The 16,403-nt window shown below is 39.8% G+C and overlaps 1 protein-coding gene across 1 annotated transcript; it reads left to right on the forward strand.

Moving 5' to 3' along the window:
• The first annotated feature begins 537 nt into the window (after positions 1-537).
• Positions 538-15,488, forward strand: tmem185 (transmembrane protein 185). Its single transcript, XM_052021316.1, has 7 exons — positions 538-709; positions 3,896-4,072; positions 6,895-7,102; positions 8,402-8,485; positions 9,340-9,516; positions 10,073-10,196; positions 11,922-15,488. The coding sequence occupies exons 1-7, from the start codon at positions 672-674 to the stop codon at positions 12,164-12,166; spliced, it is 1,053 nt and encodes a 350-aa protein (XP_051877276.1). The 5' UTR covers positions 538-671; the 3' UTR covers positions 12,167-15,488.
• Positions 15,489-16,403: the final 915 nt, after the last annotated feature.

The raw sequence follows: 16,403 nt of genomic DNA on the forward strand, positions 1-16,403 counted from the left end.
CGACCGGAAACGTCGACAATTCCCTTCCACAGATGCTGCTCGACCCACTGAGTCCCTCTGGCAGATTGTTGCTCCAGATTCCAGCATCTGCAGTCCGGCTGAAGGGTCTCCACCCCAAACGTAGACTGTCCATTTCCCTCCATAGATGCTGTCTGACCCGCTGAGTTCCTGGAAACAGAAGAGATTCTGCAGATGCTGGAATCTGGAGCAACACACACAAAATGCTGGAAACGTCGACTGTTTATTTCCCTCCATAGATGCTGCCAGACCTGCTGAGTTCCTCCAGCACTTTGTGTGGGTTGCTGCTGAGTTCCTCCAGCACTTTGTGTGGGTTGCTGCTGAGTTCCTCCAGCACTTTGTGTGGGTTGCTGCTGAGTTCCTCCAGCTTTTTGTGTGTTGCATTAGAACTTATTGAACAGGTGAGGGGCTGCTCCTGTTTCAGACAAGCCCTTCCAGTGCGGCCTGCCCTTGGATGGAGCAATGTTTGATGCTTTCTGTCTGCATTGGTTATCTTCATGCCATCATCGTTAGGATGGCGAGGGGACGGTTTGATTGGCACCTCCGGAGCACGAGGGCGGGGCCGTCGGTAACCCCGCCCCCAGAAGCCGCTGACGGGGAAGGAGAGGAGGAAGAGCCGGTTGTCGGTTGTTTGCTTTGGGTTTTGCGCAGCCATGAATCTTCGTGGACTCTTCCAGGACTTTAACCCGAGGTAAGGCCCAGGTTCTACAGAGAGACAGGGACTGTCTTCGGGGCGAGGGAGGGAGGAATAGCCGAGGCCGGTGCTGGCTGGGGAAAGGGGACAAGGAGGCCTAAACTGCACCATTGAAGCCTCGGAGCCAAGTAATGCTGCAGCCCGGCCTGTGCTGCCTGACCTTGTCGGCCACTTCCTACCTGGCACGTCATCGGTTTAACGCAATGAGGAAAGAGTTTTAAAAGAGTTATTGGTTGCAAATATTCATCTATCTAGCAGAAAGCAGAAGTAAAATCAAAAAGTACATCACAATGTTGCACATTTTGCATTTCAGCCGATTCCTGCAACAGAAGTTTTGTGCGATTCAAAATTGCAATCGCGCATTTATAACGCAAATGTAGTTTTGCACGTTTTTTTAATGTGGAGTTAGCCTTATTGAGAAATAATGGACAAAATTAAGTGTTCCAGACTCACTCGAAGATGTACATTGTTTTACAGTCTCTGGTACAGTTAAAGCGGGCACACTGGGTATGATTTCCTGAGGTTGAGCCAGGTCGCTACATGTAGAGTGTAAGGCCACAAGAGGATACTGTAATATGGTGTATAATTCATATGGTCCATATAGCATATGGTCAATATAATTCATGGACCCAGTTGAAAATAGCAGCTGGAAATTTTTATTTGGCTATCTAAATATTTCTGCAACAGAAATGTTGACTTTGATGAAGATGGTCGAGCTAATTCACTGTACTGAGGGACTCTGCACCAATGTCCTCAAACTGAGATGATTGACACAACCATTTTCTTTTGTGCAACCTATGACTCCAATCAGTGAGGTGTTTTCCATTTGATTCTCATTCACCAGTTCTACCAGGGCTCCTAATGCCACAGTAAGACAAATGTTTCCTAATTGTCAAAGGCAGTCACTTGAACTTTGCACCTGGACTTCGGCTCTGTGGCCATAATGGGGCCTGGAGCCCAGTGGTCCTGGAGAAATCACTGAACAGGTTATTGTAAATAAATTCCATTTAGTAGCACTATTGATGAAACCTTCCATCACTTTGATGTTTGAGAGCATACTGATTGAGGAGTAATTAGCTGAATTGTACTTGCTCTGTTTTTGTGGGCAAAAAAAAATTTGAACTATTTCCATTTTGTTGCATAGATGTCAGTATTGTAAATACACTGGAGCATCTCAGTATTGTCATCTTTCTAGTTTTGATTCAATTGGCATATACTGTTAATGTGTTGCATAGAGTTCTGATCCCACATTACAGAAAGCATGTAGGAACACTGGAGAAGTTTCAGAGGAAATTTAAGAGGATATTTGGAGTGGGAAGAAAGTTACGAGGAAGGATTGTTTTTAGAACAGAGAAGGCTTTAATTGTAGTGTACGAAATTGAGGTCTGGATGGGGTGAATACGAAAGAGCCATTTGACTTGGCAGACAGGTCAATAACTAGTGAACACAGATTTAAAGTGATAAGGAGAAAGATTTAAAGGACAACTTTTGTTCATCCTAAGAGTAGTTGGGTTTTGATGGTCATTGCCTTAGTCATGGGGAATATAGCATGGAACCAAGCCCTTCAGCCCACCAAGTCTGCACCACCATCAATCACCCACTTACACTTATCCTACATTAATCCCATTTTCATTCTCCCCACATTATCTGGAATACTGCTTGAGGCACAAAACCTTTTCATTTCGGACCTAGATAAGTATGTGATGTGCTGTCACCTAGAAGGCTATGTTCTGAGAACTGCAAAGAGGGATTAATCAGGAGACCTCTTGGCTAGCATGGACATGATGGGCCAAACATCCTCCTTCAGTGCCTTAAAACTGTGATTTTTACATGAATAGAGTAATTTTGTTGACAATACGTTGCAAGTTCTTGTAATCCCCACTGAAGTGTCATGGAACCTTGTATGGTGAGATTTGTTTATTTATAGACAAATAGACATTGGCATATCTTTGTTTAATTGCTAGGCAGTTTGCTGCAAAAACATTGTTTTATTTAACATACATCTTTGAAAAGTAGTGTTACATACCAGCAACAAAAGAAACACACCGTCATGTATAAGTGTTAGAAACTATTTTATTAATAACTACTTATGATAATAAGAAAAATGAAAGTAAAAATGTTAGAATGTTAGAAGTAAAAATGTTAGGTATTAACCATTAATCCCAAAAACTAAACACGAAGTGTGCGTGGGGCAAATTCCCAAATTCCAAGTCCAGGAATAGTTATCAAAGTTCAGTTCAGCAAGCCATAAGGTGAAATGTGAGCAAAGGCTTTTGCAAAACCACCATTGACTGAGGAGAAAATGTAGAGAGGGAATAGAGACATTACGAAATCCAAATGTTCCACGATGGAACCCATATGACACCTCAATCACTGATGATCTCCACTGCTTTGTTTTGAAATATCTGCCACCCCGAAAGGCGTCCGAGACGTGGCCGTCCACACACATACCTGTTTCCCTCTACAGGTTAACGACAAAGTGGACTCCACTGGAATATTCCAAAATTTCATACGTGGATTGTAGTGACAGACACAGTTATTGTTTTTCATCCATCGATACAGAGACCAGCAGACAGTGTCTCTCTTTCTCTCTCTCCTTCTGACTCTGACTGAACTAAAATGTCAGCACGTCGTTATTTCCTGTTGTTGTCGTAATGACGCCACACACACACTACTGTACTATGTCTTAAAGGGGCATTCACCAAATAGTAACCTAATCCATAACAGTAGCAGGCAGACGAGATTGTTTACAAGTGCAAGTGATTTCGATCTTTCTGCTAGAGCATGTGTCCTGGATCTGAGATTAAACAATACTGAGCACTCTCTATCACGGCCTAAGCTTTTGAGTTTTTGAGCTCATCTGCATCTAACCTTGTCTACATATCTTAGCCTAGCTGCATATAAAAGGATAAATTAATGTGGACATATGTGAAGCTCTTTTAAGTAGTATGGTAAAGTCCCATTTGTAAACTATCTACAGGAGCTAGACCACTTGTTGAATCTGGAGTGTGTAGAGTAGAAATTCATTCTTTTCTGTGTACTAATTGGTGATACAGTAACTTTACTACATTCATTTTAGTCTCCAAAATTCAGTTCAATTTAATTAACTTCTACACTTGTGTATTATTCTACCAAACAATTATTGATTGCTGCTTGACCGAGTTCTGTCATGTTCTCTTGCAGCAAATTTCTGATCTATGCCTGCCTACTACTGTTCTCCATTTTGCTCTCGCTGCGCCTGGACGGGATCATCCTATGGAGCTATTGGGCAGTCTTTACTCCCGTCTGGCTATGGAAGCTAATGGTGATCATAGGCGCCTCGGTGGGAACCGGGGTTTGGGCACGCAATCCACAATACAGGTGAGAAATAATTGCTTCGCATTTGGAACAGATTGAAAATATTGTTCAAAATTTACCAAAGTAGGTTGAAGTTTTAAGTTAGAAAAATGCCTTGTTGGGAACATACATGGCCTCTGTGTTCATAGCTTTACTTTTTCCCTTTTATTGTTAACTAACACAGCTTAGAAAGAGGCCATCAGTTTATCATGCCTGTGCCAGCTGCTTGAAAAAGATATTCAGCACCACCCTCCACTGCCTGACTCTCTCCAAAGCTCTACAGATTGTCATTGGTGTCATTTTGGGATTAGAGTATTAAAAATTTTGAAAAAGGGAATAGAATAAAAGGAAGAAATTGAGAGTGACTATTTTAATGCAGCCTATTCTTAATTCAAAATTACTTGAGTCATCATATGATCATTTTGTCTTTAAGCAATGTATTTGTGTTGTTTATATTGCTTGTTGGAAACGCAAGATAAAACATGTCCACATCATTAGTTGTTGATCCATTTACTGTGTGGGGGAAAATGAGTTTAGCTGTTTTGTAGTGCCTGGGTACTGTGATCTCCGACAAATGCTCAAAGAGAAAGCTGATTTTCTTCCTGGATCTGATTTCCAAGCAGAAAGAACAATTACTTTGGTTTGTCTGGTCAGGAAAGTGGTGTTATTTCCTAGAGGTTTCTTAAGATCCAAGAATGATCATTGATAGAGCTTGCCATTGGGCTCTGTTTATAACTCCTTGAGCAGAAGATAGCATGGGATGGTGGTGCTTCAAAATAGCACTGGTACACTCTTGAGAGCTCTGATCTAATGTATAGATGAACTCACTGGCTAAGAGATGATACGAGGTTTGAAAATGTAATCGAGCTCAAATATGTGGAAGGAAACATTGCTTCTGTGACTGAAATATTTTCAACAATGACGTTACAGCCATGGCGTAAGAGGAGCATAATTAGATCACTTGGCCCCTTGCACTGTCATTCAGCAGGATCCTGACTGATCTTCGACCCGGACACTGTTTTCCTGTGCTATGTTTCTCTAATATCCAAAAATCCGTCTCTGTTTTGAATGAAGTCAATGACCTGAGCCTCCACAACCCACGAGGTTAGAGAATTCCAAAGATTCACCACCCTTTATGTGAAGACATTTCTCCTCACTTTGATTCTAAATGGCCGACCCATTATGGGTTTGACTATTCCTGGATGCAGTTGTAGTCGTTCAGGAGAGAAGTGGGCCCTTTGGCCCACCGTGTCCATGCCAATCTTTTTGTCCATCTACACTAATCCCATTTACCTGCATTAGGATCATATACTTCTATTCCCTATTTAAGTGTCTGCCTAAATATCTCTTAAATGCAGTAATTGTATCTGATTCCACCGCCACCTCTGGCAGTGCATTTGCAGAGATCAACCACAGGTGGGGGCAAATTACTCCTTGGATCCCCTCTAAAACTCTATGCTTTCACCTTAAATTTGTTCCTTAATTTCCTTCTCACTAGTTGGCGGCACATACATCGGCCCAATAGTATAATCACATCTCTGTCTTTTGTTTTTGAACGGATGAGGAAAGACGGAGAAGTAAAAAAAAAGGAGGGAAGAAGTATTGATAGAAGAAAATGTTAGAGAGAGGATGGCCTGGAAAAATCAAGGACAGAGGTGTGATTATACTATTGGGCCGATGTATGTGCCGCCAACTAGTGAGAAGGAAATTGAGCAAATTTGCAGGGAAATTATAAAGATGAGCAAAAGCCACAGAATTCTTAGAGGAAAGGTTAAGCGAACTAGGCCTTTTCTCTTTGGAGCGACGCAGGATGAGAGGCAACTTGATAGAGGTGTATAAGTTTATCAGGGGCATAGATAGAGTGGACAGCCAGTACCTTTTCCCCAGGGCGGTAAAAGCAAATACCAGAGGACAGCCACTTAAGGTCAGAGGAGGAATATTCAGGGGAGGTGTCAGAGTTAGGTTCTTTGCACAGAGAGTGGTGGGTGCCTGGAACGCACTGCTGGGGGTGGTGGTAGAGGCTGATACAACAGGGACGTTTAAAAGGCTCTTAGATAGGCACATGGAAGTAAGAAAAATGGAGGGTTATGGGCTGTGCAGGAGGGAAGGGTTAGGTTGATCATGGAGGAGTTGTTCATATAGTTCGGCACAACATCGTGGGCCGAAGGGCCCATACTGTGCTGTACTGTTCTATGTTCTGAAACTGATAATGGGTGACTAACAAACCACAAATTGGTGTATTAATAACAGAGGAGAAGGGGAGATCAGAGAACTTCCTTCATTGGTACATTTCTGGTTCACAAAAGATGCAAGTAAACTAGGGATTGAGGTCCTGGAATGTGGTGAAAGTCCAAATTGAGGTGTGAGGAGATTTATTTGGAAATGATATCACTTCCAGGGTCTCTTTTTCCTGTAGTTGATGTATGTGAGGTGTTTAGCATATATCAACATACAACACACTCTGCAATATGATGACTGATTTTATATTTAGTTAACACCTGAATTTAAAATGTGCACTTAAGCAAAGGAAAATAAGGAGTTCATTTTTAAAAAAAATTGTTTACGGTTTGTTCTGTGCAGTGCCTTGGTACATTTTACTACATTAAAGGAAGCATTATAACGTTGTTAACCATATAGAGTCATATTGCACAGATAGAAGTATCAGTGCTGACTCTTTGAAAGGCTGATCCAATTAATCCCGTTACCTTAAAGTAAATAGTTCTATTTTGCTCTGATTTAATGTGTTAATTTGTTTACACTAATAAGTATGGTGAAATTTCCTGACAACCCACTTGTGTGAAAAGTGAAATGCTCCCTAATTTACTCTTAGTTATATTTTGCTACAGGGCTGAAGGAGAAACCTGTGTGGAATTTAAAGCAATGCTGATAGCAGTTGGAATCCATCTGTTGCTGTTAATGTTTGAAGTTCTGGTGTGTGACAGGATTGAACGAGGAACCCATTTCTGGCTGCTTGTCTTCATGCCGCTGTTCTTTGTGTCTCCGGTGTCAGTGGCTGCCTGTGTGTGGGGTTTTCGACATGATCGATCTTTGGAGGTAGGTTGTATTGCCTTGGGGACCTGTTGGCCAAGCTAATTCTGATTGGGTCCGTTAGCTTTTACCGGGGTTTTGTTCGTCTTACCTAATTGTCTTGGAGTGGCACAGTGCCAAATATTATAACTGGTCATTCTCGAATCTTGAGAGCATTTTACAGTTAAAGATGCCAAACAAATGCAAGTTATTGATATTAATTCGTGTGTTACTGTGCCATGTGCTGCTCTGCAAACTGTTAGAATAAGAAGCATTCTGAACTTCTTTCAACCTCAAACCAGATTATGGAAAGTTATTTTTTATTATTCATCTAACATTAGTCATCATAGAATTGCATAGCACAGAAATGGGCCCTTTCGACCAATCTTGTCCATGCCAACTGTGATGCCCATTGATGCTAATCCCATTTGCTTGTGTTAGGCCCGTATTCCTTCACGCCTTCCCATTCTAATTATCTGTCCAAGCACCTTTTAAACATTGTAATTATATCTGCCCCCACCACCAGCTCTCCTCTTTCTTCTCCCCCCTTTCATCTTAAAGCTGTGCCCTTTACTTGTAGACTCTGCTGTCCTGGGAAAAAGAATCTGTCTTAACTATGCCCCTCATAATTTTATAAATCTCTATAAGATCACCACTCAGCTTCCTATGTTTCAGTGAGAATAAACTCAGCCTATCTGATCTATCCATAAAACTACAGCCCTCCATTCTGGAGGTTCTGGTGAATCTCTTCTGGACTCTCTCCATTGCTTCCACATCCTTTCTGTAGTGTGGTGACCAGAACTATACGTAATGCCCCCAAAAGTGGTCTAACCAGTGTTTTGCACAACTGCAACATGGTGTCTCATCTCTTGTCCTATCAAGCATACCAAATGCCTTTTTCACTATCTTTATCCACCTGTGTCATCACTTTCAGGGAGCTCTGGACTTGCACTCCTATGTGTCTCCTAAGGTCCCTGCCATTTACTGTATATGTCCTACCAGAATTTGACTTCCCAAAGTGAATTGCCTCGCACTTGTCTGGATTAAATTGGGATTAGCATAGACTGGCATCACAATTGGCATGGATGAGGTGGGTTGAAAGGGTCTGTTTCTGTGCCGTACGATTCTGTGATAAATTACTTTAAACAATCTGGCTGCTGTAATGAATTAAACAATTGACCTTTAAAGCTTTGTCCTCCTGGGTTAATACAAATAACTTATCTTCAAGTTTTACCCATGCTAAAGATTTTGACTGCATCCAGAAATGCATTCTTTATGGTTTTGTTACATTTCCCCCTTTTTTTCCCTTTCATTTCTGCTCATCAGTTGGAAATCCTGTGCTCTGTGAACATTCTTCAATTCATATTCATTGCGCTGAGATTGGATGAAATCATAAAGTGGCCTTGGCTGGTAAATTTTCTTTTATTGTTTTGTGTTTCCTTTGGTGAGAAAAAGGGACAAAATCTTAAAATTGGGATTAAACAATTTAGCAGGAAACTGAAGAAGCAGTTTTTCCACAGGAAGGATTGTGGAAATCTAGAATTTTAATCCCTGGCAAGAAGCAGTGGATGTTGTGTTAGAGAACTTCAAGACTGAGACTGATAAATTGTGTTTGTGTAGTAATGATGTGAAGTTAAACTGGTTCAATGAAGTTAAGGTACAGATCAGCCGTAATTCATTGAGCAGACTTCAGGGACTGAATGGGCTCTCTGTTATTTTTCTGTTTTTAATAATCTAATCTTCCTTTAATGGTCAAGCTTCCCATCCGTGGTATTCGTGTACAGTATTGGAGAGTTACTGAATGGCCTGCTGTTCAAATTACAGTTAGTCCTTAAGTGTACAACTTGCACTGAGTACAGGGGTAGTTGGCTGTTCTCAGATTAATCATGCACTCTATTTATTGGCATTGGATGCATTTCAACAAACAGGCTCTCCTTCAGAAAACAGGTCATAGCCCAATCATGAGGCTTTATACCTCTTATTGTTTGGTAGGTTAGGAAAGTTTTTTTTCTCAATAGCATGTTAAAAGCAAGTGTAGATAAATTGGTTAGCTACTTGTGAGAAAGCAGCTTACAGGCTATGTGAAACAACTTGAGCTGTTTCTGCTGTTGAGTGCAGAAAGGCTACTATTGTAATCTTTTGACAAAGTGTTCAGAAGACAGAGAATCCAAATGGCCTGGACCAAGCAAAATATGCAGAAAAGCATTTTGTAGCCAGTCAAATTTCTTTAACCAGTTTTTTCAGTTTTCACTGATTCTTTGTAGGTGGTCTGTGTCCCTTTGTGGATCCTGATGTCATTTCTCTGCCTGGTGGTGCTCTACTACATTGTGTGGTCCGTACTTTTCTTGCGATCTATGGACGTGATAGCCGAACAAAGGCGGACCCACGTTACAATGGCCATCAGCTGGATGACCATTGTTGTTCCACTTTTGACCTTTGAGGTACGCAACTCTGCTTTGGTAATGGAGTCTGTGGGTTCTTCAGCTAATAAATCATCATTGCAGTTTAAAAAGTTCAACCATCTGATTTTAATTACAGAAGATGTATTGAATGCTTAGTGGCTAATTTCATTCATTTAAGCAAATCTTAGAGTTAAGTGTCTCTTTGTCTGTTTGCTTAATTAATTCAGCACAGTAGTATTTGGCATGTATATATATGTATTTGGCAAGTCATGCTTAAAGGTGAAATGGACAGTAGTAGTCTGGAAGCTATGGTCGCAATGCACTTGAGTCTTTGAAACTCGTGTATTTTATAGAGATTCAGTAAACTAGCATGTGACATCCCTGACTTGTTCCTCATACCCCTTATGTCATTATCTGTAAAAATACAAAGCTTTCCTTCTCAAATCTGAGAGATATATATTTTAGAAGAAAGTGAAGCGTTATTTACATGCATAGAAATACAATATGAGAATCTCCAAATCAAACGACTGAGATGTAGGATTTTCCATTGCTAGCAAGGCTTCACATGGCGACTCATGATTTTTCTTTCTTCCAGATTCTTTTAGTTCACAAGCTGGATGGTCATAATAACTTCTCATATATTCCAATTTTCATCCCTCTTTGGCTTTCTCTCATGACATTAATGGCAACAACCTTTGGACAGAAAGGGGGTAATCACTGTAAGTATCACTGTTGGAGTTTTACAGTATCCTCTGTCATTTTGTTACATCTTTTCACAGTAGAAATGGCTCTTTACTATAAGGAAATAAATGTCTTTCCCGTGCACAGTAAATTTATGCCGAAGGCAATAGCTATTCTGACTAAGTCCTGTTCTGAGCTAGTGATATTCATTGCACTCAATTATTACTGCTCATAGCATTTTTCCTACAGTGAGTAATGAATATGTGCACGATGTAACTTAGATTGTGAAAAAAATCATTAAAATTCATTTTGAAAGATTCAGATTCTGTTTTAGTTGTGATATTGATCCTTTTGCTCTTATCTATATCCTTATTAGCTCCAATTGATGTAGGGTTGCATGAAATAACTTTTCAAGGCAGTTACTGATTCTAATCTGAGTCTTTTGGAGTTGGGTGTGATTCAGTCCGTCACGTGACCAAGTTGATTTTCTTTTCGTTGATGGTTAGGCTAAAAGAAACTTAACCATTGGAAATTGCTTGTAAAGAGGCAGAATGAGAATAAGGCAGTAACTTTACTCAAAGTTGAGGCAAAGGAATCATAAGGCATCAGGTACACAAAATGCTGGAGGAGCTCAGCAGGTCAGGCAGCATCTATGGAGGGAAATAAACAGTCGACGTTTCGGGTCGAGACCCTTCACCAGGACTGCCGAAGGGTCTCGACCCAAAATGTCAACTGTTTATTTCCCTCCATAGATGCTGCCTGACCTGGTGAGTTCCTCCAGCATTTTGTGTGTGTTGCTCCAGATCCCAGCATCTGCAGGATCTCTTGTCTCCATAAGGCTTCGGGTGGAGCTTTGGTTTTGTATTGGACCAATGGTGTAATTAAAATTGGTTTTCAGCAGGCAGATTAGGTTGAAATTTAAACTCTTAAAGAATTTGGGAAGAGGTTTTCTCCAAAAAAAAAGTCTGTAATTGCATACTTCCTAACTAATTTAATAATTAACAATCTGCTGAAGATGCATTTTCTGAGGAAAGGCCATCAGACTGAAACGTTAACTCTTTCTTTCTACAGTTGCTCTCTGACCTGCGGAGGGGCTCCAGCATTTTGTTATTTTTAAATTCATCAGCAGTTTTGTTTTCTTTTCAGAGAATAGAAGATGTAAGAATGATTTATTTTCAGTTAAGATTGTCTTGAGTGTCTTTGTAAATGTAGTTCAGGATTGCTGTTGTAAAGCAAAGCTGTTTCTGACATTCTGGTGGTTCTTATTCAGGACAGTGCCAGTATTCCAGCATCAGCCTGTGTGAACTGAAAATTGAATTGAGCTCTCCCATTAATAGTTATTTCCAGCTTTGAGGTTACCTGAACAGCTGAATCACATTGGTGGGGAGGGGGAAAGCAGTTCAGTTGCACAAGTTGAAAGTGATTCTTACCCTCAGAAGAATGCTTAGGATCAGGGGCCCCCTGGCTGATTTACTGGCATGGGTGAATTCTGATGATGAGTAACAGGCTCTAAATTTCAAATTTTTATAGAAAGTCTATCCACTTCCACTGTTGCACTTTGATGCTAAAGCTTTAGGAACATTAAAAATGTTCTATTTCATATCTTTGAACTCCAAGCTCAGGCTGAGGTGAGACAATCAGATCAATTAATGTATTGGACTTCACCCTTGCTGGGGCTGTTTAGTTTTCCAGTGATGTGAAAGGCTTTTGGGGGAGAAAAGATGCATATCTTCTAATGGTTGCTGTTCACATTGTTTTTGTAGGGTGGTTTGGAATTCGCAAAGATTTCTGTCAATTTCTTCTAGAGATCTTCCCCTTCTTGAGGGAATATGGAAACATTTCGTACGAACTTCACCACGATGACAGTGAAGAGTCTGAAGAAATACCTATACCAGAACCTGCTAAGATACCCCCCATGTTTTATAAAAAGACTGGAGCTGTGATTACCCAGAGTCCTGGGAAGTATTTTGTCCCCCCTCAAAAGCTGAACATCGACATGCCTGATTAAGATTTAGAGGGGAGGATATTGGACTTGAATGAAATAGTGCTATCTGGATATGGTACTTTTATGTTATACATGCGTAGCTGTTGTATAAACGGGACTCTCTCTGGCATACAACACTGTGCTGCCAAAAATGTAAAAAATACAGTCCATGAAGTCAGTTTCTATTTGCTATAGGCCTTTTCATAATTTAAAACTGAATAGAACACCTGTGCTACAGTGTCACTAGCAGCAGTAAAGGCAGATGCTGCTATTGTATTCCCACCGTGGCAGTGTGTTGCTGTTGAAACAGTGTGCTGAATCCGCATCTTAATATAGTTTAACCTGATAATTCAACGCTTTCTTGCGCTTAAAACAAAAAGTTGAGTGGTTGCATACTTTAAATTACACTGCAAATTCTTTATTTAGTGCTAGAGGAGATTTTAATGGGCTGATAATTAGAATTGAGATACTTTGAATTAACAGGATTAGGCTGTATTTAATGATTGCAGGAAAGTGGATAAAACCCAGTAAACAGAAACATGTTGGGCTTTCAAATTATGTCAATACTTGATTGCTGTAATTGACTGCAACAGGATCGAATGACTGGAACTATTCATCCACCTTTCCATTAAGGCACAAAATGTTTATGATAAATAGATTGTTGAAGGCAACCCTCTACTTCCATAGAGGGTTGGATCTGGTGAATCCATATAGCCACTTTACACTGCACAGAATGCTTTAATAGAAGTTCTGTCCACAAAGGTAAGACTTTAGCGTAGTGATTCAATGTGAATGCAGATGCATATTTTCTTTTATTTTTAATATTGGTTCAGCGTGATCCTCTCCATTTTGCTGTGTTCCCAAAAACATATTTGGGTCTATTCACAGCTTGACAACTCTTAAAACATTGCTTAAATGCTTCTTCTCTCTTTGAAAGAAAACAGTTCCGACATTGTGGATCTGGACCCATTTTGTTAAAGTGATATTGCTTGGATTTCTACATGTTTGCAACTACTTGTATGTGATAGCCTCCTTGAATAGAAAATTAACAAAACTCTGCTTGGAAAGCAGTGAGACGGGTTCTTACTTATCCTTGGAGAAGTATGTAGTTGTTCTTTGTGCCCGATGCATTGCATTTTGCTTGGTCTTATTCCTAACAAAGACATGGAGTGCAATAATAACGTGTGTATAAAAGTGTTTTTTAATGCATGAACTGAAATTTGAACAACCTTTTTGTTGTGTGACTTATTAAAATGCAGTTTGTATCCAGTGAAAAGCTGGTTATGCTTTTTGAGTAGGCTGAATATCTGTTAAATTAACACCTGCCCTTGTTAAAATAATGTTTGTCCCTAGTTAGATGCTGGATGCAATGCAAAACACTGCTGTAATATATCAATACCTACAATGCTCTCCTAGTTCTGGGTACCTATTCTTTGAATGGGAATCATGTTATCTGCTTAAATTTGCAAACAGAATGTAATTGGGTAATGGCTGTTATGAAACATTGTCACTGAAGATGGGGTTTGAGATATTTGCATAAGCTCTTGCTTAGAATATGTCAGAATGTGTTTGTAGTTTATTGAGCTACCTAATTATGCAGTATTATTGATGCTACAGAGGGAGGAAGTGTTGAATCCCTTTACCAATGCATCAAATGACTAGTTTAAAATTTGTACTTCTAATCTTGATCATATAAAATTTTGTTTGCTACGTTTGCTTTTATTTCACACCATACAACCAAGATTCATGAAATTGCACAATTTCCTTGTGTACTGGGTAATTAATTGAATTACTGATATTACTTAAGGTTGTGGTAATTAATTAAAACTTAAGTGACTTGGCCTAAAATGGATGTTAGCATAACAAAATACTTGCCTTAAAACTTTTGTGATTCTCCTTTAAAATTGTAAATTATGTATAAGTTCAGATAATTTCCTTCAAAGTGACAAGCTTGAGAGCTTTAGTTTCGCAGTTGCAATCTTTAAAGCTCGATCATCCAATATGTTCAGTTTTTTGTATAGATGTATGGTGGATTTAAGGAAAACTAATTTGTATCAAGAGTATCTGGCTGAATTCTGAGGTGTTTTTAACAGTAATCGGCTGACTGATTTTTCCTCCTGTATAACACAAACCATGAGATCAATGATTGAATTTATGAAATTATTTGGCATTTAGTGATCAGATGAAATGTAATATCATGGACTGCATTACTGTCATGTAATATGGTGAAATGTCTGCTGGTTTCAAAGATTATTCTTGAGCATATTTGGTGATCTTGTTGGTATGTTTCCCACAACTGTGGTTCATTGCTAAAAGCTGTTTCAGTATATGGACTCTGGAGTTCCTTCCTTCATGTTTTCTCTGCTGGTGCATTGATTCATGGGTGTGTGCTGCCACTGTTGATATCACAGCATAGAAACACTGAAGGGGCCACATTTAGCTTCCATCACCTGTGTTGTAACCAGATGGATCAGATTGTAAAATTGTAGAATGGTCCAGTCATCAGCAAGTTGATTTCAAGTGAACAAAACATTCACGGGGTTCTGACTTGAATGTGTTATGGTAGACATGCTCCACTAGACCACTGCCCAGGTGCTGAAGTTGAAAGTTTTCTCTCTGTATTTTGAGCAGTGATTGTCAACCACTCTTCCAAAAATGTTTGAGTTGTTATATTGCCATTTCTACATAGGTGCAACAAAGGTCGTGGGCTGGAATGGCATTGTTGACGTTAACTTTTCTCTCATTTTGGTCTTTGACCTAAACTCTCTAATTTTGCAGGCAGTGTTTCAGATTGGAAAGTTGCTGCTATTATATGGTGAGAATTCATCGCTCCTGCAAATCTAAAATGTCACATTAAATTATTGCATTGAACCATTTGACAAGCCACCTATATTCAGATTAATTGTTTTGGAGAACCATAAAAATTAAGTGTGCAGAGATCCTATATAATTGATTTACTTAATAACTTGTGATAGCGTGTTAATTTTATGAATGTTCTGTATATAATTTTTACCAAACCTTAAACTGCTGGAGGAATAGGAAAGAGGGGTATTATGCTACACAGAGTGGCTATATAAACGGGTATGAGGTGATAAGTATTTCAAACCCAAAGATTTCTAAGCTCTTGGCAGTGCAGATGTGTGTTGATCGAAGACAGCAAAGTGGGAACTCTCAGCTGGTCTGAGGGGAAGAAGTGCAATCGTTTTGTTATTGTAGAAAACACTTGTTGGACCAAACAGAGATTGATGTTGTTCTTTGTGAAATGTTTCTGTAATATCTGAAATGTGTATTAATGTGTAATGAGTACATGCTGCTTTTTATTCAGTAAATTTAATAAACAAATGTTTCGGAATTCTGTTTCTTTTTGTAAATCTTGATCCATACACTGGCCTTCAGTGCACAGTAGGTGGAAGGAGCAATCAGAACTTGTGCTCGATGTTATGTAAACTCCGATCCCTTTACTTACCCTTGTTGCCACTCTCTTTATTGGGCCTCACTTAAATACAATTGCCAAACGAGCCATCTAATCCAATGTGCTGATAGCTTGGAAATAGGTTTGGGCAGGTACTGACTCTACCTTAAAGAACAGTGAACAGGTAAAGTGCATTAAATGTAAAGGACTGAGAATGAGGGTGAAGGAGCATGAAGGCAATTTGGGTTATTTTTGACTATTGAGAAGTTGCAAAATATGTAAATGATCCTGAAAGTGAAATACTGGAAACCTGAAATTAAAAAAAATTTGACTGGGTCAGTTAGTGTGGTTCAGAACTAGTCCACGTTGAAGATAAACGCTTAGGGGAAGGGTTGGTGGAGGGGAGGCTCTTTTCCCAGTTCTCATGAAGGGTCAATAGCCTGAAGCTTTAACTTGTTCACCCCCACCCCCAGAGTTGAGGTGTTTCCAGAATTTTCTATACATGGGAATTTGATGGGTCAAATGGCATCCTCTTATACCAGCTCTTAGAGCAATCATATCAGTCCTATTTCCCCCATCTATTCCCTGTAACCCCTCTTCCCTGCCCATTAATTATCCCCTGATTCTTCCCCCTTTATCCCCCTGACTGAGAGGGGATCTTATAGAAAATTATGAAAGGGATAGATAAGATAGAGGCAGGAAAGTTGTTTCTGCTGGTAGGTGAGGCTAGAACTTGGGGACATAGCCTCAAGATTCGGGGGAGTAGATTTAGGATGGAGATGAGGAGAAACTGCTTTTCCCAGAGAGTAGTGAATCTGTGGAATTCTCTGCCCCGGGAAGCAGTAGAGG

This window comes from Pristis pectinata, chromosome 8 (assembly GCF_009764475.1).
Source record: "Pristis pectinata isolate sPriPec2 chromosome 8, sPriPec2.1.pri, whole genome shotgun sequence".
Lineage (NCBI taxonomy): Eukaryota > Metazoa > Chordata > Chondrichthyes > Rhinopristiformes > Pristidae > Pristis > Pristis pectinata.

Coding starts and splice junctions, on each gene's coding strand:
- tmem185 (XM_052021316.1), top strand. CDS start 672: ATGAATCTTCGTGGACTCTTCCAGGACTTTAACCCGAG. Junction 7,103..8,401: donor GACATGATCGATCTTTGGAG/GTAGGTTGTATT, acceptor TCTGCTCATCAG/TTGGAAATCCTGTGCTCTGT. Junction 8,486..9,339: donor TCATAAAGTGGCCTTGGCTG/GTAAATTTTCTT, acceptor GATTCTTTGTAG/GTGGTCTGTGTCCCTTTGTG.